This window comes from Pelobates fuscus, chromosome 6, assembly GCF_036172605.1.
Source record: "Pelobates fuscus isolate aPelFus1 chromosome 6, aPelFus1.pri, whole genome shotgun sequence".
NCBI lineage: Eukaryota > Metazoa > Chordata > Amphibia > Anura > Pelobatidae > Pelobates > Pelobates fuscus.
The window spans coordinates 134,441,125-134,468,153 of NC_086322.1; the positions used below are offsets into that span (position 1 = coordinate 134,441,125).

The window sequence follows — 27,029 nt, forward strand, 5'->3', positions numbered from 1 at the left end:
CATAATAACCGACGCAATAAAAAAAAAAAAAAAAAAACGAGCGCAAAAAAAAAAATCCATTTTCACCCATGGAGGGCTCCGCGCAGACTGAGCTCTGCAGGGCGGGGGAAGGCTTATAAAGCCTTGCCACGCCCTGCAATTAGGCTAAGAACACTCTGATTGGCTGGTTTAAGCCAATCAGAGTGCTCTGTGTCCTTTTACAAGCGTGGGAAATTTCTTTGGAATTTTCCCACGCTTGTAAAATGACACAGAGCACTGTGATTGGATGGCTTGAAATCCACAGGGGTGGGGGCCGGAGAGGGGGAGAGGGGGAGTTCAGTAGGTCCCCCCCCTCATAATCTTCATGGCCCCCACCCGCCGCCCAGGGGTGAGGGCCGGGGGGGGGAAGGAGAGTAGGTCTCCTCCCCCCCCCTTCAACCACTATTGTAGACAGAAAGAGTCCCTGTGGGTTCGGGCTTCAGCTGTCAGCTCTAGCCACTCCCACAGCAGAGCTGACAGCCTCAGCACACAAAGAGCGTTCACAGTGCTTTGTGTGCTGATAGCCCGTCTGAAGTATTCACCCATGCGTGAATACGTCAGACGTGAGGCCTTTTTAGGGCCTCTGAACTCGGAAGTCCCTCTGGTGGCCATCTGATTGACTGCAACAAGAGGTATTCCAAGCTTCCAATGTAAACACTGCATTTTCTCAGAAAATTCAGTGCTTACAAGAAAAAGGCTGCAGGGAGTGTAGCACTCACCTGAACAACCTCATTAATCTGAAGTTGTTCAGGTGACTATAGTGTCCCTTTAACCCCTTAAGGACACATGACATGTGTGACATGTCATGATTCCCTTTTATTCCAGAAGTTTGGTCCTTAAGGGGTTAAGCAAAGTTGATGAAAATAATCCAACTCTTCTGTGTTTACATTTTGGCTATATTATAAAGAAATATTGATTTATTTCTGACATTTCCCAGAATAGTTGATGGTATAATATTTGTTTTGTACTATGGCATTGAAAAATCCTGTAGTTCCCATTTGTTGTAAGTTTATAATCTGATTTTGCTCTGTTTTATATGTATTTTCAGTCCAGTGATATCAGCTTGTATTTGACAAAAAAGACCAGCAGCAAATGCCAAGACTTTTGTATCTAATTATGTCATTTGCTTCTTTTTTGCAGGTAAGATAAACCTCTGCATTGACAAGTGGAACGTTCTTCTGAATACATGACATATCTATCACACAGATCCTCAGATGCATGCATCTCTGACTAAACTCATCTTCTAGGCTTTATTGTAAATGCTGTGAAATGGTCACATAAGCCTCATGGAAGGAGTGCAATGTCACTTCTGTGCTCATTTTACCAAGACACATTAATATGAAATTATAAAGGAAAGGACGTTTAAAAAAACAAGCAGCAAACAAACAAAAAAAATGAATCATTTTGTTAAGCTAAGAAGAAGCTTCCGAACACTAGTAATTCTTTTAACCACTTTTTGCCTTGCAAGCATAATAATTTCAGCTTACCATTTGTACTCCAGTCACAAACAGGCAATTGTGCTTATTGATGCAACAGCCCAATCTGAATGTGTGGACTTTCAATTCTTACCATATAGAACTTTGGGTATAAAAACTGCTAAACCCCTTGATACTTCAAAAACAGATCTTACGGTGTTACTTTTTGTAGAGAGTCAATATTCTCAACTTGGACAGGATATTGTAGCAATTCTGGAATCCAGCAAGTTTCAGTATCATGTAGTTATTGCACCTGGGAGAGGAGATATCCCTCCCCTAACAAAAGATGGGAGAGGCAAATATTCAATTATTGTATATGAAAATGTTTTAAAGTATGTATCAATGGACTCATGGAACCGAGAGCTCTTAGAAAAATATTGTGTTGAATACAGTGTTAGTATTATTGGTTTTCATAAAGCAAATGAAAATAGCTTGCCAATTACAAAACTGAAAGGTTTGCCTTTACTTTTGTATAATAATGTCGCTCTGAAGGACTGTTTTGTAAATCCTAACTCCCCACTGCTTCATATTACAAAAGCTTCAGCCATTGAGAATGGTCCTTTACCTGGAGAAGACTGGACAGTCTTTCAACACAACCATACAACGTACCAACCAGTGATATTATCTCAATTACAGCATACGGGAGATGACAAGCATTTTTTATCAAGCTCTGTTTCTTATGCCACTGTAATCCAGGATCTTGGCCTACATGATGGAATTCAACGAGTTTTGTTTGGCAACAACTTGAATTTTTGGTTGCACAAGTTAATTTTTATAGATGCAATATCTTTTTTGTCTGGGAAGAAACTCAGTTTATCATTGGAAAGATATATTCTTGTTGACATTGATGACATATTTGTGGGAAAAGAGGGGACTAGGATGACTTCAAATGATGTTAAGGTAAGAACATTATATAATTTAATATTTAAAATTTTAAATATTTGCGTTAATTTTCCCTTATTTTGAATACTTAATCAATTATTAAAACCATTGAACAAATATAAAATCTAGTAGTGTTTGTTTATTTTTTAAGGGGGACTTGCTATCTGTCAAAAATGTGTAAGCACAAAAGCATCAAAGATTGTTTACTATCAATTCTCAGGTTTAACATGCGTTCTTTATTTTTATTTTTTTATATTTGTGCATTATACCACATGCAGAATGTATAATTACAATGTCACATATATGCAGACTCACTGATTGGAAAATGCAATATAGACCTCTCTTTCTAACCCAATTTGCAAATGTGGGTCTTGCCATGTGCCATTTCTATTTTCCTAAACTTACTATAGGAAATTTTATAACAATATAATAAATGATTCTAAAGAAATATAATCACCATTCCTTAAAGGTAAGCTGTCACTAATCAGTGAATTACATCAATAAGTAATATACTAAAAATTACCTGTTACATAGATTAACCTTTCTTCATGTTATTTTCTTTTAAATGCATATTAGAGATTTACAAGGTTTCTCACTAATGTGAGACTTATCAGGAATTCAAAGTGAATTCAAAGTGATGTTTACATTTAAAACAAAAAAATAGTCGAACAGGAAACATTGTATAAGCCAGCCATGCTTCCAGTCTTGCTACGTTTACCTTAAATTTGAAATTAATTTTGAATTCCTGACAATTCTAACCGTAGTAAATATCATTTAAATAAGGATATTAACCAAGGGAGTGTCTCCTACCAGCTAGAAACATAAGCTGGGGAAGATCTATGACTATATCCCTGTCACGTATTCACCCACTTATAAAAATTTGGTTAATGGCATTTACTGTCCACACAGGAAAAGTTGTGCCGAGCAGCAACCAAATCCACAGAAGGGTTAATGCTGAGCAGCAATTATGCAAATTGGAACCTGGTAACTGCCTTTGGGGTCAAAGGCCGGTTACAGCCTATCAGATCTAGAGGAGGGGTATTTAGGCCCAGTTCTCATCCTTGTCGAAAGGATACATATTTTTTTTTTTAAAAATGTGTACTTAAATTTAAAATTGTATTTCTATTTTATGTATGTTTATACATATATAATTTAAAATGAATTTCCATATCTTCATTGATGCAGCGCCTAAATTAAAGAAAAAGAAACTTAAATGTGAAGACAATAAAACATTTACATTTTTCCGTAAGGAGTGCATCCGCCCGCCTTCAAGGAGTGCTTCCTTTTAGCCATCAAGATAATTCTCTTGAAGGCTAGAGGGAGGCAATTGGATTGCTGTTTTATCACCCCCTCCCAGTTCAAATACTTCCTAGCAAAACCTCTGAACTTTGAAAACCTGAGAACATGTGTTACTTTTGAGAAAGATGCAAACTATATTTTTTGTTCAGTTTATTTCTATTCCAAATAGAGATATCACGAGAAACAAAGCCAAATCCTTGCTCACAACAGCATTCACCAAGCCACAAGTGTAAATTCCTTATACGCATCTTCCTATAATTCTGAATGTTATACACAGGCAGAACTTCAAAGAATGACCGTGTGGACACAACCTGCCATATATAATTTTCAATAACACAAAAAAACTTCCCTTTCCTATAAAATATCATTGCAAGCCAAGTCCCTAGAAGGACAAGAACATCCAACTTAAAAAATACAATCTTCTGCTGTAATATAGAGAACTGTGTATATATTAGACGGCATTCAAACCTCCAAGAAGTGGAGCATCAAACAAATGCATAACAACTATTACACTGAACTAAGTCTTCCATTTTAATAAGGTGAAGAATTTAAATCAAACAAATCTTACTTTTTGCTTTTTTTCCACCTCCTGTATACTTCAGACTACGTCCAGAGTATATCCAGAATATGTCCAAATACATACTTTGAAGCAGCACTTCGAGGCAGCAGCCAAGCCAGTAGTCTCACTTCTCAATCTTCTAATGTCTAATAAGACATACTACTACAGACTACTCCATCTGTCCATCTTTAACATATTTCTATAGATGGGTATGAGAAATGTGAGGTGCAATGTAGACTTTTGAATAGATCCCACCATCAGCGTGACGTTGGAGGAGAAGATCTAGCCTCAACGATTTCTCACTATTAAAAGATAGGTGTGACGGACCGCCAGGCACCCTGACCAGGTGCCTCTGTCAATCGATGCTCCTAGTGCTCACAGAGGACTCCAAGCAGCCCACCAGACACCATCTGCACTGTAGCCCCTTAGCAGCCGAGCTTGGCTGGGGACTCGCCGTCCTCCACCCACTCTTGACCCTAGACCAGGATCCAGCTTCCAGTGGGTGAACCTCTCCTACTCCAGAGAGCATGGTAGGAACAGCTCTTATAAGAGCTAGTGATTAGAACCCAGGGGAGTATAATGAGTATAGCAATCCCCAGAGTGAATATAGTTGTCCCCTCCACACATGAGACAAGGCTTTATGTGGAGGGTGAAGAGGAACTGATTTTAATAGTAGCCACACTGGATTTTATGTAATTTCCCATGCAAGGGGTACTCTGGATTTTATGTAATTTCCAATTCAAGGGGTATTTGTTGGGGACTACAATACAAACTTACAAACCAATAACGACTGAGTTACAATGTATAACACTCCGATATACAATACAATAAGCCTTCCCCTTTACTTAGGAGACAATTGAGTCAAGCACTATACTAAACTCAATTATCTCCAAACACAAAAAACACACATTTTTACAAAACCTCAAAAGTACCCTAAAACACATAAAATCCCCACAGTTACATTCCCTGATAGCCCTGATCTGTATGACCAACATATCCAAAAATCACCCAGATCAGTTCAGAGGTTCAGGAATTTCCTGGAAGTCATAGTTTTTACCGACTGCATGCATGGTCCCATGCCCAAAACGGTTCCATAGAATCACAGCTAAGTGCCGCTAGCGCCCGACCGGGAACCGCAAAGTCTTCATGCCAAAAATAGTTCCATAGAATCATGGCTAAGTGCCGCTGGGGGATTGACCCGGAAGCGCGAAGTCTTCATGTCGAAAATAGTTCCAGGGTATTCACAGCTAAGTCCCCCTGAAGTCTATTCACAGTTTTGGTCCATGCGAATGGCCGCCAGGGAGTTAGCGTTCGGTTTTATGGAAAGTGCCGAACCAGGGGAACCAGAGGGAATAAAATATGGGTCTTTACAGTCGTTGACTTGGCTTGTAGTCTTTTGGCAAGAAGCTGGCCAGCAGGCCCCTCCAAGCACCCGTGACGAAGTTCAGTTCGTCACAATGGCTAAATGCAAATGGTGATAGCTGAAATTAGTGGTGAAATGAAAATGTTGTCCTATTAGTTTTTGACAGACCGGGATTAGAGCAATGGTTTGTACAGCATGACATCATGCACAGTGCATTACAAGATTTGATCATTCTGATTAAAGGGAACCTGTAGTCCCAAAAATAACAATCATTATTTTGGGTTAATGGGTTTCTTTCTGTCCACCCATCTTTGTTCATCCACCTTTGCTTTTAAAGGTAGGAGGTTTTTCTGGAACTCCTCCACTGCAGCTCCCTACTCCACCTTCTGAATACATGGGCCTGCTTGCTGACATATTTTGTGATCTTGTAGAAAAGCAATGAAGTAGAACTAGGCACGTGCGACCAAACATTGCTCTCCTCCAATCAAATGCTGCTATCACTTGGTTTTGGAGGAGGAAGCACCTCTAGTGGCTGTCAGGAAGACGTATTGAACCCTGCACTATAATCAATGTTTTGCATTGCAGGATTAAACTTACAGCACCACTACACCCAGACCGATTTATTGACACTTTAGTCACCATTTGACTTTAGTGGTCTTCTCAATACATGTATATACACATTCACAAACACACCACTTCTACAGCAGCTATATAATATTTTGCGGTTTTAATTGATACTATTAGTTTCATTTAATAACAATACAAATTATTTTAGTCTTCCCGTAGATTTAATTTTAGCCCAAAATTGCTACATAGGATTAGCTTGTGGTATTTATTAAAAAGTGCACATATGTACTTGACACTACAACTCTGCCTTGGAATTATAGTTAATCTTGTTTAAGATCCAGGCTTTGCATATTTTTTTGTGCTGCTGAACTAGAATAAAATACACTAGAGATAACATTATTTCAGAGTTTACACGTGATTTCTTTTGGCATCATGGTGCTGATGTGTGAAATATTAATGCAATCTGTTCTGAGTGCTCATAGGAAATGGTTAGCACAACTGTATTAAAAGGACTGTAAAGCCTTACATATATTTTTTTATTATATGCAAATATATAAAGTCTTTAGATTAACTCTGTAAAGCTTACCTTGAATAACTATTTCTATATAGGCTTGCATGCCTCATGTTACAGTTTGTAGTGTTGGACCTCTTTGTCAATATAGTCAATACTACTCAAGCTGCAGCCACTGGAGAGCTCTCAATGTTGGCACTTCACCAGAATGTTGCAGTCATTGTTTGATTAAAGCAATGCTGCATCCACATAAAAATACTTAAAACTATTCAGTTCAGCAATTAGCATTAATTTGAATTATTCAGACTAAATTTATACTGCACTGCACTTAGTTACATAGTTACAGTTACATAGTTGAAAAGAGACTTGTGTCCATCAAGTTCAACCTTCCTCACATATGTTTTTGCTGTTGATCCAAAAGAAGGCAAAAAAAACTAGTCTGAAGCGCTTCCAATTTTGCAACAAACTAGGAAAAAAGTCCTTCTTGACCCCAAAATAGCAGTCAGATGTCTCCTTGGATCAAGCAGCTATTACCCCACTAATTAGAAATGATATCCCTGTATGTTATGTTTTTGCAAGTATTTATCCAATTGCAGTTTAAACATCTGTATGGACTCTGACACAACCACCTCTTCAGGCAGAGAATTCCATATCCTTATTGGTCTTACAGTAAAAAAAAAATTATTTGCCTTAGATGAAATCTCCTTTCTTCCAGCCTAAATGTTTGACCTTGTGTCCTATGTATAGCCTTGTTTATGAATATATTTCCAGATAAAGGTTTGTACTGGCCCCGAATATATTTGTATAGTGTTAACATATCCACTCTCAGGCACCGTTTTTCCAAACTAAACAGATGAAATTTTTTTTAACCTTTCTACGTAACTAAAATGCTCCATCCCTTTTATCAATTTTGCAGCTCGTCTCTCCACTTTTTCTAGTGCCATGATACCTTTCTTTAGAACAGGTGCCCAAAATTGCACAGCATATTCAAGGTGGGGTCTTACCAGCGATTTATAAAGAGGCAAAATTATATTTTCATCCCGAGAATTTATGCCCCTATTTATACATGACAAAACCTTACTGGCCTTAGCAGCTGCAGATTGACGTTGCATTATTGTTGCCTAATTTGTTGTCTATAACAAATCCCCAAATCCTTCTCGTGTGTGGTTATCCCTAGTTCACTACCATTTAGGGTGTAAATTGCTTGTGCATTCTTAACCCCGAAGTGCATAACTTTTCATTTCTCTACGTTAAATTTCATCTGCCATTTTAGTGCCCAGTCCCCCAATCTATCCAAATCCCTCTGCAGCAAAGCAATATCCTGTTTACATTTTATTACTTTACAAAGTTTTGTGTCATCTGCAAACACTGATACATGGCTTTCAATGCCTATTGCAAGATCATTTGTAAATATGTTAAATAGAAGCTGTCCCAAAACAGAACTCTGAGGGACACCACTTACCACTTTTGTCCAGCCTGAAAATGTACCATTAATGACAACTCGTTGTACTCTATCCTTAAGCCAGTGTTCTAGTTTGACATGACCCATGTTTCATAAAACCATGCTGATTATTGCTAATAACAAAGGTCTTCCCAATGAATCCCTAAATATTATCCCTTAATAGCCCTTCAAATATTTTCACAGTCACAGAAGTTAAGCTCACAGGTCTATAATTTCCAGGAAATGATTTTGAACCCTTTTTAAGTATAGAAACAACATCTGCCTTCCTCCAATCCTCCAGTACAATACCTGAAACAAATGGATCTTCAAAAATTAAATATAGAGGTTCACTTATTTCCCCACTTAGCTCCTTAAGTACTTGTGGGCGAATACCGTCAGGCCCCGGAGCTTTATTTACATGAATTTACTTTAACTGCTGTAGCACCTTGTCTCGAGTCATCCAATCACAAGTTATCTGCAAGTTTTTTTGCAGCAATCATTTGCATATCTCTTGCCATAGAATCCTCATTAATATATACTGAAGAAAAATAGTTATTTAAAATTTCTGCCTTTTCCTGGTCTTCATTAGCTAACAAACCCATCTCTGTTTCCAGTGTACCTACACATTTTTTTTTATTTTTTTTTTTAGAATTTATGTACTTGAAGAAAAAATTGGGGTTGGTTTTGCACTGTGGGAGTGTAGAGAAGGTATGGGTCTCTTTTTCCCTTCTCCCTTAGTTCTCTTTCTTTTTTATTTATTTTATTTTTTTGCCTATTCCATGGCCTCTACACCATAATTGTCTCTAAACTATGACTTCACTTGGTCATGATTGATCATATGCATCATTTATCACATGTAGCATACATGCTCAAAAAGATCAGGAACTTGGTTGTCTGCATGCTTATTTATGCATTATGGGAAGTTACAAACTACGAAAAGTAAAGTTGTTTATAAATGTCTCTAGCACCCTAGACTGCAATATTTTTTTCATAATCAATGCTTCAGATCTTCAGGGTTCAAAATTTCCACTTGATCCACTTTGAATGGTCATGTCCCTATTGAAGGCACTTTTGGCAATCAAGATCATGGGCACTCAGACCGGTCTATGGCTACATAGCACCATACGTAGCAAACTGCAATACACAGTGTGTTGTTACATATTTATATCACAGTAGCTCCTCTGTGTGATTTGATCAGATGGGCTAGGATTCGCTCCCCAAATGCATGAATGAGCTTAGGCCACCCATAATCCTGATGCCGGTTCACTGGTTGTCCTTTCATGGACACCTTTTGGTAGGTACTAACCACTTCATGCCAGGAATACCCTACAAGACTTACAGTTTTGGAGATGCTCTGACTCAGTTATCTAGCCATCACTATTTGGCCCATGTCAAAGTTAAGATCTTTTTCTTGCCCAATTTTCCTGTTTCCAACTCATGAAAATCGAGAACTGACTATTCACTTGCTGATTATATATCCCAGCCCTTTACAGGTACAATTGCAACAATATAATCAATTTGTACTCTCCCTATTTGCATTGGTAAGTGAAATTTCAGCTCTGGTGAGTGCAAATTCAGCACTCAGTGTTGCTATGAAGCAGCAGCATATTGTATCAGTGGCCATGTGGCTAATATCTGAAGCCATCAGGAGTGAATTTACGTAAGAAAATTATATCAGATTAGATTCTTGACATTTAACATTTTGTTAAGCCCCACTTTCCCCACTTTCTCTTTACATTATTTTTAACATAATTGTTACAATTCATCCAAGATTGGTATAAATTACATTGTGTAATGTCCCTAATTCAGCCTCAATTCAATGTGATACTACTGTCCTATGATACCATGTAACGGATCACCTGGCACCCCGACTTGGTACCTCCGTTAATGGATGCTCCTAGTGCTTCCTGAGGACTCCAAGCACTCTGGCAGACACCATAATCACCGAATCCGAGAAACCTTTAAATTCTCCCAAGCGTATGAATGCTGTAGACCATTGAATAGGAACCATACGAATAGGCTTGTACTCCTAGCAGTCAACTGGAACAGCATACATTAAATCCTTCCCCCAATAATGAGACGACACATCACTTTGAGGGTAAAACAGGAACTCTGGACTGGCTCATCCAGCCTGGCTTTTATTTCCAACTCACACATACAGGCCACACCCAGGGGGAGGCATAAAAGAACCAATGACATAGATGTTACCTCCCACACATCCCCTCCCCTTAGTGTGACACATAATCCCATTATGCATACAGTGTAACATATACTTTTACACAACTTTCATAACTTTAAAACCATACATCACATTCACATAAAAATACATATCCACAATCAATCCATTCAGGGGAACAACATATTAAAAAATGGCATGAATCCGACCAGGGGTTCAAAAGTTACTAAAAGTATCTTTTGTTCCTTTCTGGCTGGCAGAAAAACATCCCCACAATGCACCCTGGTTTCCTCCCTTCTGCCCTGGAGTTAATAGGAGAAGTAATCCAATTACCCAGGACTAAAGGCAGACTCCATTAACCACATGGTTGCAAAACGACATAAAACACTTTAAAATACATAAAGTCACATTTACACATAACACACAGACATTTCACCTATCCCCAGATAGCTGGGATCTGCACGCACAAAACTACCGAATAGCGCGCAGATCCTACTCACACAGTACAATTGCCATGGAGCTAAAGTCTTTCCCATAGTCTTTCATTATATGAATAGGCTCCATGGTATGGCTATCTGGGGTATCACATTCCCATAAAGTCTGGTCCATAGTCCAAAGGCAAGAGGCGGGCAATCAGCCCCCTCCAAGGACACGTGGCGAGGTCGGTTTCGCCACACTTCTCCCCTTTACCCCCCAGACTAACAGGGTACTTGTCCTCCTGCCGGTCAGTGCCCTTGTTAGTCCAGCAGCCCACCCACAAGACAGAAACAGCAGAGCAGCCCACCCACAATAAACAGTTACTACACCTGGGTGAGGGAGAATCTTGTCCAGGTTCAGGTGCCTCACCACGGCTGTGTGGGGGACTGGTAGGCTGCCTTGGTAGGTTGCTGAGGGGGCAGAGACCAGCGGTACTCTGTCCTGTTGCCAGCACTACCACGGGAGTAGTCTGGTTGGAGCCTGGTTGCTGGAGACCGACTGTCTCCCCTTTAAATACACCGCTCTGCTGCTGGAGACCGACTGTCTCCCCTTGAGTTACACAGCTCTGCTGCTGGAGACCGACTGTCTCCCCTTTAGTTACACAGCTCTGCTGCTGGAGACAGACTGTCTCCCCTTTAAATACACCGCTCTGCTGCTGGAGACCGACTGTCTCCCCTTGAGTTACACCGCTCTGCTGCTGGAGACCGACTGTCTCCCCTTGAGTTACACAACTCTGCTGCTGGAGACCGACTGTCTCCCCTTTAGTTACACAGCTCTGCTGCTGGAGACAGACTGTCTCCCCTTTGGCTAAACAGCCCTGTTGTGGGGGGGCAGGACCGACCGTCCCTACCCCCTGTGCTGGAAGTGCAGAGACCACGGTCCCATCTGCACAGGTGTGGGGCTTACAGTCTCCCCCTGGTACATTAAGCTGCCGCTGGGGATAGGTGGTAACCAGCTCCTCTCCCATTAGAACACTCTGCCGCTGGGGAATGGAGACTGGGCTCTCTATTCCCTGTACATTAATGATCCGCCGCTGGGGAGAGGTGGTAACAATCTCCTCTCCCATGCATACTTCCCGTCTCTGCGGAGGGAGACCGACTGTCTCTCCTCCCAGCACAGAGTCCTGCTGTGGGGGAAAGGGGGCTGGGCTCTCTATTCCCTGCTGGATACTCTGCCGCTGGGGAATGGAGACCGGGCTCCCAATTCCCAACAAATCACACTGCCGCTGGGGAGGGAGGATGGCTCCTTCAGCTCCCTGCAACTTGGGCGCAGAGACCACGGTCCCATCTGCGCTGGTGTGGGGCTTACGGTCTCCCCTTGGTGGGTTAGGCTGCTGCTGGAGAGAGGGTGTAACAAGCTTCTCTCTCTGAACTGTAACCTGCCGCTGGGGATCTGGGCCGACTGCCCAACATCCCTGTAGGGCCGGTAGAGAGACCTCGATCCCATCTCCACCTGCCATCTGTGGGTCTCTCCAGGACCAGTCTATGAGGTCCCCTACTTCTGCAACTGGTAGTGAAGCAGGGGGTACCTCTGCCGCGTTTTCCCAGCTATAGGCTAGCAGGTCTGGGTCTGCCACCCAGTTTTCCCGGTCTGCGTCCCTGCTCTGCGGCTGGCAGGAATTTAATAGTTCTACATAGTCCATCTCCAGCTCTCGTTCCATGGCAGCGAAACGGCGGAGGTCTTCTCCCAGTCCAATAGATCTCGGGCCCTGTATCATCTCACCTCGGTAATGAAAGATAGCCCAGTACCGTGACTCTGCTGGACTGCCGAAGTCGACATCCTCTACTAAGGCTTTCCACAACAGGCCAGGGCTTGTGTAGTTCTCCCCCTCTGGCTGGATGCCCTCTGCCCTCCACGTCTCTGGCTGGACAGTGCACCACCACAATGCCCGGTATGAGGCGTCCAGGCTCAGTTCCCTTTCCACGAGGTACTCGAGTTGTCTTACCCACTGCCCTCCAGGTTGATCTCCCAGAAGTGGCATCCGCCAGGCCATTTGTTCCTCCAACTGGTATGCGACACCAGGAAGGCGCTGCTGCCGTTGATACTGGACTTCCTCCAGGGCATCGTACCATAATTCTTTCCGGGCATTATCTCTCCATTCTAATTCACTCTCTTCCTCAGGTGTGTGTGTTGCCCAGGGGTCTACGAACCCCATTTTCCCAAATCTTTGTGTAGACAGGGACGCTGTAGGCACACTAGCGTCGCCCTCAATTTGTAAATCCAAACGTACTGTGTCTCCGAGCTGCTTTACCTCGCACTAGGACGCCATCCCACCACTTGCCACCAATGTAACGGATCGCCTGGCACCCCGACTTGGTACCTCCGTTAATGGATGCTCCTAGTGCTTCCTGAGGACTCCAAGCACTCTGGCAGACACCATAATCACCGAATCCGAGAAACCTTTAAATTCTCCCAAGCGTATGAATGCTGTAGACCATTGAATAGGAACCATACGAATAGGCTTGTACTCCTAGCAGTCAACTGGAACAGCATACATTAAATCCTTCCCCCAATAATGAGACGACACATCACTTTGAGGGTAAAACAGGAACTCTGGACTGGCTCATCCAGCCTGGCTTTTATTTCCAACTCACACATACAGGCCACACCCAGGGGGAGGCATAAAAGAACCAATGACATAGATGTTACCTCCCACACATCCCCTCCCCTTAGTGTGACACATAATCCCATTATGCATACAGTGTAACATATACTTTTACACAACTTTCATAACTTTAAAACCATACATCACATTCACATAAAAATACATATCCACAATCAATCCATTCAGGGGAACAACATATAAAAAAATGGCATGAATCCGACCAGGGGTTCAAAAGTTACTAAAAGTATCTTTTGTTCCTTTCTGGCTGGCAGAAAAACATCCCCACAATGCACCCTGGTTTCCTCCCTTCTGCCCTGGAGTTAATAGGAGAAGTAATCCAATTACCCAGGACTAAAGGCAGACTCCATTAACCACATGGTTGCAAAACGACATAAAACACTTTAAAATACATAAAGTCACATTTACACATAACACACAGACATTTCACCTATCCCCAGATAGCTGGGATCTGCACGCACAAAACTACCGAATAGCGCGCAGATCCTACTCACACAGTACAATTGCCATGGAGCTAAAGTCTTTCCCATAGTCTTTCATTATATGAATAGGCTCCATGGTATGGCTATCTGGGGTATCACATTCCCATAAAGTCTGGTCCATAGTCCAAAGGCAAGAGGCGGGCAATCAGCCCCCTCCAAGGACACGTGGCGAGGTTGGTTTCGCCACATACCATTTATAGGAGACGTATGAAATTAATATTGGCAGCTACAAATAGCAGCTGCTGCCTATCAGTATAAATACCAGTAATAAATAAATAATAGCACCACCAATTCTTGGCAGGACTAGACATGTATGTCCCTTTGTTGCTCTAAGAATAGTGTATTATCATTGCACAGTGCCAATCACATGATGCCCTGTTGATTTAAACATGATATCAACCGCCACAATGGATGCAGGTTGTGAATAATTAAATGCACTATTTAAGCATAGTTACAAAGTATACATTCATAAACTCTGAACACAAATAAATGTAGAACCACAAATTCCCACATATACATTACATTAATTCCACTAAAATGTTCACTAAAATTGCTCATTCACTTAAAGGAACACTATAGTGTCTGGAACACAAACATGTATTAATGACACTATAGTGTTAAACTAACCATTTAGATCCCCTATTCCCCTTCCATCACATGGGAAAGGTGTTTTGACTCACCTTTTCTCCTACACCGTGCTTGTCTAACTGCAGTTGGCTCCTCCCACATGGATGAGATTATCAAATTTGATTATCTCAATCAATCCAATGTTTTCTCATAGGAAAAGCTTTACATTGAAAAGCCTCCAGGAACTTGCTGTAGACACCAGGGACACTGCAATAAGCTGCAGTGGTTCTGGTGACTATAGTGTCCCTTTAAATAGAAAACTATGTCTCAGCTTTAGTTATTTTTTTCTTCGTAACTTATTTTCAGCCTCAATTTAAATTACAACCCAGAAAACATAAGAAATAAAAAAAAAGGAATAGTATTTTTTTAAAGGAGCATATTGCTCATACATGTCACATAAATACATGTTAGGTATGGATTTCCAGTGCTTGTCCCTGCCCCATTAACTGATTTGAAAAGAGAGAGAAACTGAAAGATCTTGAATGTATGCCCATAAAATTAATTTGCAAGTGGTTAGTTCCATTTCTTGACATTTAGCTAGTATGTTAATTATATGTGAAATTGAAATGCTCACTAACTGTAATCTACCTGTATACCTGTCTAATGATGGGATGAGAAATAATATCTTAGTATATTTAACTGTAATTATATTGATCAAACAAAATAGCAATATGTCTTATTCAGATGCCTAAACATATTTAAAAGTGTTTTAACTCTAATAGCCACATTTAACAGACATCTATCTCTGTAAATTGGTGTTGGGCACTATTAAAGAATTAAATTAGAAAATTGGAATTTCTTCTCAACCAAATAGGAGAAAGAAGCAAAGGTTAATGTATTAGAACATTCCTCTGAATGTGCATTTAAAATGAAAGGTGTAAGTGCAAATTGCCATGCAATGGCACTTTACAGAGACATTTAATTAGTAGATACTGGATGTTATAATATGGTTTCTAGAAAAGTTATTTGCAAGAATTGTATCCAGTAAATGTGAACATCTATTTGTCTAACTCTCTGTCTATTGGTCAGTTGGTCAATGTGCCCCTGGTCAATGTACTCTTATTTTTTAATACAATTAGCTATGCATTTAATTGTTGGGCACTTAAATAAATTCAAGGGAAATTTCTTATAAGTTGCAGAAGTGAATTATATTTGTTGTTAAAGGAAACATAAATATCTCTAAATTTTATCTCAGAGCATGGAAGTACAGTATTGCAAGAGTTACACGTCCACTGGTTTTGTTAGTAGTACCATTTTTTGGCACTGAAATGTGAATATAATGAGACACTGCTTGCCGTAACGCGTACATTATATTGTAGTAGTTATCGTGTAGGTAGGCTATGGATGCAGTATTTCTAGCCTTTTCAAATCATGTTAAGAAATGTTACAAAAAAACAAAAACCTTCCCAGCACCCTAAACCTGCTCCATAAGTTGGGAAAATGTTTGCTGAGCTTAATAATAATAATTTCTTCATTATTTGTCCAAAAATGGTGCTAGTGAATTACTTTTAACCTTTTCAGCATGGGTGAATTGACACAGGCATCTTTCTCCCTGTGAGAACAATTCTCCTAATTTGGCTGTTAGAGGTAAACCATCACTTCTGTGAAAATTACATTATTAAATAAAATAGTAAAAAATACCTTTTGTAATCTTTTTGTTTTCTTTTAAACATTTATTCAGGATTTGGTATTTTAAGTCACAAACCAGTTTAGGACAGTTACAACCAGTGGATACTTTACCTTACAAGAGTAGAATGCTGCTTCTGTTCCTGTTCTTCTTTCTTTGCTCTTTCTATCCTGACTAAATGTTAGAGCAATATGATTTTTTTAAAACCAAAATTCCGGGAATTGTTGGTTTCCTTTTAAAGGACGATTATAACTTCGTAGTATTTTAATATTATGCTTACTCATCCCTTGTATTTAAAATATATGTATTTATAAGGCGTTAAGAATATACTTAAATATAGAAATACACACCTCTCTATTCTGCAACTGTGTGCCTCCATCTTAGCTCTACGTAAATCACTGTGGTAATCTTCTGTCCTTTGGACTTGGCAGGCAGCCTAGAGAAAACATAAAGGGAAGAGGAGAACTTTTATATTTCCTCCTCATGTTTAATGTGTTCTGGTTGTGCCTTGGCTGAACTGGATTGTGGGGTAATTTTCTTAATTTTTAAAATAATTATAAAAATAAAATACAAAATACAAGCATCACAGGAAAAGTAGGTCAGCATAAGTCATGGGTGATTTTCAATGTTTTAAGTAATAGTGTAATTTTTAGAGAGGTGAAAGTCACTATGTTGTATTTGTATTGATTATGGCATTTGAATAGTCTTTTTAAAAGCAGTGTGAGGATAGTGGAAGGTGCCAGAATACATTTTCTTCACTATTAGAATAAAAAAGAAACAGCTAATGTCATCAAATATACAACTTTAGACCTATTAAAACAGTTAAAATTTTCATCTATACATTGTGCTAGCAGTTTTGGGAGAAAAAAAAAAGTTTTTCTCCCATCTCTCTAAAATTCTCAACATACGCTCAATGCCTAGGAACTGAGAGACAGGAGCTCTCTCTACTCTCTACCCATAGCAACCACAGTATGTGTGCTATGGTAACTCCCTAGCCAGCGCTGATAGCTCTGTCTAGGGAGTTTAAGAACAGAGTGACGTGACGGCACTATATTCAGACACTGTCAGTGACACTGGCATGCTGATGACAAAGTCAGTATGTCGGCGTCAGGGAGGAGTTTTGCTGTGCTCGTGAATAGTGTCCCCATGCATGGAAAATCAGCACAGAACAGAGGAGGAGCGTGGTCGGACCAGATCTCTTTAATGAGATCACGGTGGTGGTGGTGTGCAGGGCCAGGTCAGTCATGACAGTTTCCCTTTAGACCAGTCAAAAAGGTTACTACTGTTTTTTTTATATTATTGGTGTCCTAAGCACAAAACTAATGGGACGTGTTCTATGACCCCTTGTCATTTTACACATTCTAAGAACAAAATATAACTTAAATACACCAAAACAAAAAAAGAAAAAGTCTGTTGTTTCTTTGGTGAGTAAACTCATGTGAATCATGTATCATAAACATCTTCTTATTTCTAATCTAAACTATTACAAATGCAGTATATCTGCAATGCAAACATTCTGAATACTGGAAGTATTTATATATCTGATACAATATCAAGCAGGGCAGTCGATATCATTACACAAAAGGTTGCAAGACTGTAAAACGATGGCAAAAATTGGCAAATAATGCATTAACATAGCAGAGTTACAGATGGGGCCACACTATACCAAATACACTTCAATGAATGTGAGGCACTGCTAAGTGGTAGACTGTGACTCATGACTGTAACAGATGGACATACGGTGGAAGTGACACTTGAATGGATTATATACCATTAAATAACAATCAGAAACAAACTTCACCACAGAAGTAAAGCCACAGACAGTTTGCCTTAAACCTATATCACTGCTTAGCCCTGGATCTCTTCAACCTTGAAGAGATCTTGGGCTAAGCAATAACATACACACAAAGTAAGACACAGTCATTTGTAAACCTACATTTGGGGCTACAGCCCACCAAGCCACACCACTCCCCCCTTCACATCACCACTGACAACAGTGTCATGCAAGAGATGCAAGAGTGTCATGCAAGAGAGCTATCCAGACATATTTGTGAATAAGGGCACTGCTTAGGCAGCCAGCATTTATACAATTTATTGGTTCCATAATCTAACATATATTGCTAAGCAAAATGCATTCTTGCACACAGTCACCCTTGCATTTAACTAATCATTGTTAAAAACATAAATGTTTACAAGTAACTTAAAGGGACACTATAGTCACCAGAACAACTACAACAACTGAACTTACTGAGTAGAATCATTACCTTCAGGCTTTTTGCTGTAAACACTGTCTTTTCAGAGAAAATGCAGTGTTTACATTACAGCCTAGTGATAACTTCACTGGCCACTTCTCAGATAGCTCTTAGAGATCTTTTTGGGTCATGGCTGCCTAAAATGCATCCAAACATTCAGTGCCTCCTCCCTCTGCATGCAGACACTGAACTTTCCTCATAGAGATTCATTGATTCAATTCATCTCTATGAGGAGAAGCCGATTGGCCAGAGCTGTGTTTGAATTGTGCTGGCTCTACCCCTAATCTGCCTCTTTGTCAGTCAGCCGATCCTATGGGGAAAGCACTGTGATTGGATCAGGCCACCACTTCTAATGATGTCAGTAGACTGCTTGTTTTTCTGAGTCTCACAGCATGCAGAGTTACAGCTTCAGTAAGCTTCAGTAAGATTTTGCTGTTTTTATGGAGGCATGAGGGACCATGGGGGGCTAGATGGTGGTGTTAACACTATAGGGTCAGGAATACATGTTTGTGTTCCTGACCCTATAGTGATCCTTTAAATCTGATATCATACTATTGCTTAATTATAGTGTTACAATATGGTCCAGGGCAATATGCTGTAGGCTCAATGATTTAGCACTTTGATCACTTGCACCTTGCACATATCTTGCATGTCAATTCAAACAGCTACTCACGCACATAGAAAAAGAAAACAACTTTTAAACTTCACAACTTCAGTTTTAATCCTTTCACCTCTATCCTTTCACAGGTTATAATATTATACATAAAGTGAAAAAATACAGTTCAATAGATCAAACCCACAACCCTTTCATATCTATTCTGGGTTTCAGGGTTGGACATTTTTCGAGGCTGCAGCACTCGACAGTTCCCTCCACCTGTCAACGGAATTTTAATCTGTCACAAGCATTTAGCTTATCACACATTGCATTCACCAGTACATCTTCTTGCAAGCACCCTCCTCCCCCATTTTAGCACAGCCTTGTTGCAAAAGATAAAATGTCCAAAAAGCAAAAGTTCTTGCAAAGTCTCTTTAAAAAAAAAAACAGAAAAATAGTTAAAAGAGCAGTTTATAGTTTATAAGATGACAGTCAGCAAACAAGATGGCTGACGACAGCAGGTTACAAGAGATTGCATGTCATCAACCTCAAATTTACAATTCTCATGATTCATTAGGGCACCACGCACATTTTCTTAGGGATTCCTTAGTCTATTTTAGTGGTTATGTAAATAAAACATAGGTTAATCCACATATTGAAATGTTAAACCATTTTATTGCAGATACTGAGACATTAGCAGTGTCTCAGTGTTTCTACCAGCAACAGGAGCAGCCATATTTTATTTGGGTTCAATGTACTGATAGATTTAATTTGACTCTTCTTCAATTGTAACTTAAATTAAGCAGCTTTCATAGTTGTTTATAGCCTTTGTACCAAGACGTTCTATAAATGTGCCCGTAAAACATTCTTATACTGGTGACTGCATGTAATTACTTCATTTATTTTATGCTGTGATATTTATAATGTAGCAAAATTTCCCTAATCAAACTTTGCTTATTACAATTCTCTAATTACAAGTATTATGCTCTCACGTTAAGTTAAATTGCTGCTCATTATCTCATGTGACATTTAGAATTAATTTTCTCCTCCATTTTTTTTATATCTTATCTATGTGTATAGAGGTTTTTTTCTCTTTGTTGTCAACTTCATTGCAAGGATTATTGTACAATTTCATTTTATATCTAGATAAACAAAATACTGTTTGTATGAATAATACACTATTTAGATTTGGGTTTATTTCTCAGAATAAAAACTTATATTTACTGGGGCTGGTCCTAACTGGTTGTATTACGTAGTATCTCCTGAGACTTTCTGCATTTTTAGCTTTAAAATTGCTGCTAACGCAGCGTCAGTGAGCTGATGTCAATTGGTTGATGTAAGCTACATATTTGACTCTAAATCCTGGAATTTGTAACCTCTGTGAGAGAATTACAGCTTTGTGCGTGTGGCCTTCCCAGATAGCAACACAGCTTGAGGTGTTAAGGCCTAGTATGGTTGTTAAGCTCTGTGAACAGGAGGAGCGGCTATTCTTGTGGTCTGGAGATGGTCTCCTGTGTGGTATCTTGCTTGTACCTCATCTTCCCCCTTGGACTAGCGAGAGTTATTCCAGCCCCACCCAGGAAGCCTCTACATTAAGTTTATCTTAAAAAGAAACACTCTTTTACCTGGGTGCTCCACTTCATAGCAGTAAAGCCAAGATGGCCTCTTCATCAGCTTCATTACAAATCACAACACAAGGCTCATTGAAGTGATAAGAAGCAACATTTCTAATGGCACTTAATGCCATTTGTGAGAGATTCTAGTAACGCATATATAAGCGCAATCTCCAACTCATCTCAACTGCAGATAAGCCAGCTTCATGTGGAGTCTCAGACAGTTTATGTACCTCTAAGCTGGGAACCCAGTAGGGTACTAACACTGTACACCATGGGTCCTCAAACTCCGGCCCCCAGATGTTCCTGAACTACAACTCCCATGATTCTCTGGCTATCTATGTAAGTCAAAGAATCCTGGGAGTTGTAGTTCAGCAACATCTGGGGGGCCGGAGTTTGAGGACCCATGCTGTACACCATTCACTACCTCGGAAGGGACTTGGGCCCGCTAACTTGGAGGATAGGGGTCAGTGGACTATGGGTAAGGGACCTTATTTCTGCCTGGGCCTGGAGAGGTGGCGTTTGGGGACACGACTTTGCTGAAATCAGCTGATTAAATTTTTATTACAGCAGTTTTACAAGCTTGAGGTTGCATTATATTAAGCTTTCCTGTCCTGCCATTGTGAAAAGGTTACAGTCCTACAGTGTATGTGTATGTTTCACTTGCTTGTTTTTAGGCTAGCCTAAGTTGGTGGTTTACAGTTAGAAGTATGAATGTATCTGAGACAGGCTTTTGTTTTCCACTTCTTATGTGGTTAAGCTTCATTCATATTTTATAATTTACAAAACTGTGCAGTTTTGTTGGCATGTATCTTTTCACGGATACCCCATATTTGTTTCAAGGTGACATGTCTCTACCTGTTTGTGCTTTTGTCACTGAACTACAAAAATCAAAATAAAAAAATAAAAAATCAACTTACATTTACTCAGTTTTCTACAGTTATCCACAAACAGATTTGATTTTAAAATTAAACCCTGTTTACATGTGAAACCCTGTTTACATTTGAAAACATATATTATCTTTCTTTCTGTAAAATTAATTAACAAAAAATGCTATTGCATGTCTTGCATGTAACCGGGTATGGAAATCTAACCAGTAAAATTTTAAAACCAGGTTCTTACTTGATATATTGCAACAAAAATATATTCCTTAAGGCCCCATTAAATGAGTACACCAACAGGCAATAAAACAAATTATGTGTTTGCAAATTAATATATACCACACACAGGCATGGAGAAGAGGGTTAGTTATTGTTTAACCAAACATTTGTATGTGGGCACAATAATATAAATGATTTTGGCCATAATATAAGTTTTGGGGGGCATGAGCTGTATGCTAGGGTTTGCATTAACTACATTCACTATATATTTCAGAAATTTTTTCAATACATAAAAATATCTAGCCAGTGGCAGTTAAAAAAACAACACGTTTGAAATAAGGGGGAAGAGAGAAGTATTTAACTTAGTGAATATTGATGCTGGTGTTCTACAGAAGTGGGGATCAACTAATGTTTGCTAAGAATCAAATGAGTTGGATATATCGGAGATGGGCAACAAACTGGATGACTGAAAATAAGAACAGGTTTTCCTGTTGGGATTAGTCTCAGTTTTTGTGTGACATGCACTGGGTCATTTTTATTGTTATGTTTATAGTGTAATGTGAGAAAGTATTCATGGCACATAGTAGGCCAGGGTCTAGGTTTCGGCAAATCCCTTCTTCTTACATGTTATTTGCCTGAAGGGATTAAAAGAGGTTGAGAATCATTTGAATATCACAGTATAACTAAACATTGTTAATGAAAATTATTTTTTTGCCAGAAAAATATAGAGTACTGCAAGCTGCTAAATAGATATGACTTATAAAGTTATAAAGAGAGTGACTTGTTTGCTGTATGGAATGAGATTATTTTGTGTCTGGATGAGATGCTAATTCATTAGCATTTTGCTAATATGACCCTGACACCATATTCTCTCAATCCCCATCACTGGTTTGAATAGCGGAAAATTGATTTTATCAAGGATTTCCATAAAATCCAAGTATTATATATTCATCTTGTTCATGCTGTATTTACAGCCAAAAGTATCTCCTGATTTGTCTTAGTTTTGTTATTGTGTGTGTGCCACTGGACAAGTCTATGGGAAAGCGGCAATATTGTCTAAAGGATTCCAGATAGAATGCTTATTGATCCAGAATCTCTAAACTTGCAAATACAGTGAAAATATAAAATAGTACCAGGCACTACATATCAATGTATGTATATTGAGTGACAGGTTCTCTTCTTTATCTACTTTGCATATTTTTTTTTTCAATATATAATTTTTATTGATTTACAAAAAACAAAGAAATCAGTAAAAGGTAACAAACATTGAGCAAATATCCTCATTTGAAAAACAGTTGTATAAACATATGTATGTTATAGAATCTACATCAAAAAAATTTAACATATGAGTATTACTTTGCATATTTTAAAGAGACTGAATCAGTATTGAGAGGGGATAGGGAATGATAGGGAATAACAGGTTTTACCATTGGCCAATCAGTTTTAGTGATAAAGGAACAGGACCACCAGGGTCCTTTAGCACACAGTGACTTGGGGCAGGGGTAGGCAACCTTCGGCACTACAGGTGTTGAGGTCTTCATCTCCATTAATACAATTACAGCCATAATGCTGGCAAAACATCATGGAGATGTAGTCCACAACATCTGAAATGACTGACCTAGAGACCTTGGCTTTACCTATTCTTTTTGTGAATGGCTTTGCTTTGCACTGGTGCTCAGGGGGTGGAGTAGGAGTTTGGTAATTCGGCAAAAAATTAAAATGACTGATAGCTCCAAAAAAATTAGGGATTATTTTGCTTTAAATGTTTAAATTCCATTTTGATCTATTCCTTCTTGAAATTGTAGACCTACCAAAACTCAAATATCTTAAAACTCTCCTTTAAATTAGTGGTGAAGTTGCCTTTCTTTTTTTTTGGTATATTTTACAGTTATTATAAGGAATAAAAAAAATAAAATAAATAATGAATAAGGTCCCTTAAATAATGTCCTCAAATAATGTCCTCCATGGGGGTTGTAGCCTTTTGCTTATCTACCTATTGATAGACCCTTTCAAGGTCACACTGGTTATAAGGGATTAGTAGCCATAGCGATTGTATTTACAATCATAGTTGGTTCAATTGTTAGCTACGAAAAACTAGCGTACTGAATGTTTTCAGCAATAACCCATACGGTACCTAGTTCATAACAGGGAGAGGTTGGGGTTCACTGGTATTGTGTAGGGTCTGGGGATCCACACTTAATTACATTAGATTACAGTCCCGCTGTTTACCATCTCTATTCATCATCCAGCTCATTTTACATTACTACTGTTTTGCTACTCTGTTAGCAGGAAATAAGCCATATTGAGCACTCACATTGAAGTAAATTTTAGGACATACATGTCCTTCTAAGAAGTGGTTGTATTCAATCTTGTTTCTTCCCTCCCCCCTCTTTTAGACATTTAGTAGACATACCATGTAAAATTTGTCCTAGCAATAATAATAGAATTCCATATAAGATAAGCATTGGCTATTTTGTGGGATTGTCTTTTAAAGAATCTTTCTTTCAATTGTATTACACATACCCTATTTTTGTATAGTAATTATTTTTGGGATTTTTCTGTTTAGTTTCACCTTTACTCTATAAGCTCTATCCTTAAGGGTTGCTCCAACATCTATGGTTCCTTTCCTGGAACATTAACTCGGATTATAAAGAACATTATAATTTATGCTTTCTCTAAAAATAATAATTGGCTTCTAAACAGTATAATTACACCAACTATTTACAATATGCTTCACACTGACCCTTTCATAACTGTTGCACAAACATTATAATTAAGATGATTAATATCAGATTACCAGTGAAGTGTTTTAAACCACCTAAGACAAAATTGAATATGATGTATTTTCCCATCTGTTGTCTGAGTTCTACAGTTGTATATCCTTCTCTTTGTTCCCATATACTGACTGCCTAGAGGGGAGAATTGTTTATTTTTATTCTTCATTTTTAACTGTGACTGCTTCCTAGTTGTGGTGATTTCAGTTGGAATAAGAACTATATCTTGCTTTGCAAGTGGATGCTAATCAAGTGGAAATACAAGACATGTCAGTTTAATTTACAATGGAAACATCAAAAATGAGTTGAGATGTAAAAAGAAAAGGGTAAAACAGAGCACTGTGTAATCTATAATATGCTAAAACTGTTCATGTGGAGTGAATAGTACTGTTCAAATAAAGCGTGTTGTCTATTATAGCTCAGTCATGTGTAATATGCTAGGTTTATTATACACATACTGTATGTGTAGATAGGTTTGTTCTAATCTTCACGAACTCTTTGCATTATAAATATCTTATGATACCCAGCACTTATTTATAGAACATTAGCCAGAAGAATAATATAAATTGCAGAACAAACATTTCTCAGCAGTGCAAACAAAACAACTCTGTACTTTTGACTTATTACGCCATTCTGGAAAATCTATCACATTTTCACTATATTGCTTCTAAAATGGACATTAATCCATCACTAATTAAAATTAATCATCATTAATAAAGGTGGCTGGTCCAAAAATGGAGTACTGTAATAATGCAGAACAGAAATACAATAGCAAGAGAGAATATGACCTTACAGAACATTAATCCATTGTGAGAGAGCAAAATTTAAAAGTGGAGAAATTGATGCAGCACACTCAACTAATAAATTATCTTGTATCCATTGATCTGTGTGAAAAGAGTTCACATTAATTTGTGTTGGTATCTGTTTTTTGGGTCTGTATTCTATCATTCATTAACTGATTACTATATTACCGTGTTAGAGCTCCCTCTGGACATACTTTGTTATCTTATAATTTACCAATGCATCCGAAAACCATACTTTGCTATGCTCAAAATAGACTTGTGCATGGAAGAGATATCTGGTTCACTTGAAGATTCCGTCAGAAATGTTCTCCCCATTTGGTTTAATTGAATATCATTAGTGCAGAAATTCGGTTTATCTGTATTGAGTTACAAATGTGTTCATTATCAAAAATTAATTTAATTGCAGATTCATAGACCCACTGCAGCTCAATTTTGGGAAGTTACTTTTTTAGGTGTGATGTGTTTTTAGTGAGGGGCTATAGCAATGTGGTGTTAAGGGGCACATACCAGAAGATTATATTGAGTGATTCTGTGGACTGCAAACCTCATGGCTCTCAGTTATGAGAACTATAGTCTTGATAGCTTTGTAATCTTGAAATGCTTTAAATGTAGGTTTGAGGGGGGGAGAGGGGGGAGGGGGGGGTAGATTAAGTTACGTGAGATGAGTTAAGGGATTTTTGTAACAATTAAGTATCCCAGAGATTCTGCCTATTATTTTTATTTATTTTTTTTTGCCTTTTCTCCCTTGCTTGAGGTTAAAATATTTTATTTTCCTTTGTGGTAAGCTAAATAATGTTGCATGCATGTTTCTGCCTGTGGCATTGACTAAAAAGCCTGGGGTCTGGGAGATCTAACTTAATACTGGTGAGGGAGCCTAATATTAAATTTGCTGTATAATATCAAATAAAGTATGCTGAATAAAATAGGCTTTTAGTTTGGTACAGTTTGTGACCTGTGCCCTCAGTGACAGTAACCATATTTACAAGATAACGTCATTAATCCTTAGAATCTGTTTATATCTAGGCAACGGAAAATAACATTATTATAAATCTACAGCTGCTTGTCTTTTTTTTAAAGTTTATTAAATGTATTTGTTTGAACTTAAATATTATCAGTATTATTTCATTACTCTGACACAACTGTTGCTAATCAAAATGACATGAAGATTTTCCTTTAGGCAAAATTAACCAAGAGTGTGCCAAAGAATTTAGACATGGTCCTAGTTGCACATTGGTGAAAACAAAATAAGACTACATTTGTGCTACTTTTCCACATACATCTGTATCACTGAATTGTGAAGATATATTTGTTTATTAAACACTACAGACAGTGGCGAAACTACTGCAGTCGCAGGGGTCACAGCTGCAACCAGGCCCGTCAATCCAGGGGGCCAGACGCCCTGCGGACCCCTGAGACCGGTTGTCCACCGCCATGTGTTGCATCCCCAGTCCGCGCGGTGTAACCGCCGGGGCGGTGTGTCCAGAGGCCCATTGGGTGGCCCATGCTGTTAGGGCCACCTGATAGAAATGAATTTCCAGGGGGCATGGTCAGCGCTGTGCTTTAACAGCAAGACCAGGCCCCCTGTGATGATGTCAGACACTGCCACGCTGGGATGAAGGGGCTGCTCCGGTCACTCCTCCCAGCAACCACCAGGAGCCGCACAGGAGGAAGCACTCCCATCAGCCTGAGCCAGCACTGGACCCCAGAGAAAGTCACCCTCCTGCACCCAAAAGGTAGGAAACAGGGGGGTGACTTAAACATTTTG

The 27,029-nt window shown here is 39.1% G+C and overlaps 1 protein-coding gene across 1 annotated transcript in view; it reads left to right on the forward strand.

The window, feature by feature from the left end:
* LOC134615515 (bifunctional heparan sulfate N-deacetylase/N-sulfotransferase 4-like) overlaps positions 1–27,029 on the forward strand; it is a 423,933-nt gene that overhangs the window by 64,978 nt on the left and 331,926 nt on the right. The window contains exon 3 of the mRNA XM_063460046.1: positions 1,159–2,393. Coding sequence (XP_063316116.1) covers positions 1,413–2,393 — 981 coding nt within the window. The 5' untranslated portion in view covers positions 1,159–1,412. The remainder of the gene's footprint in view (positions 1–1,158; positions 2,394–27,029) is intronic.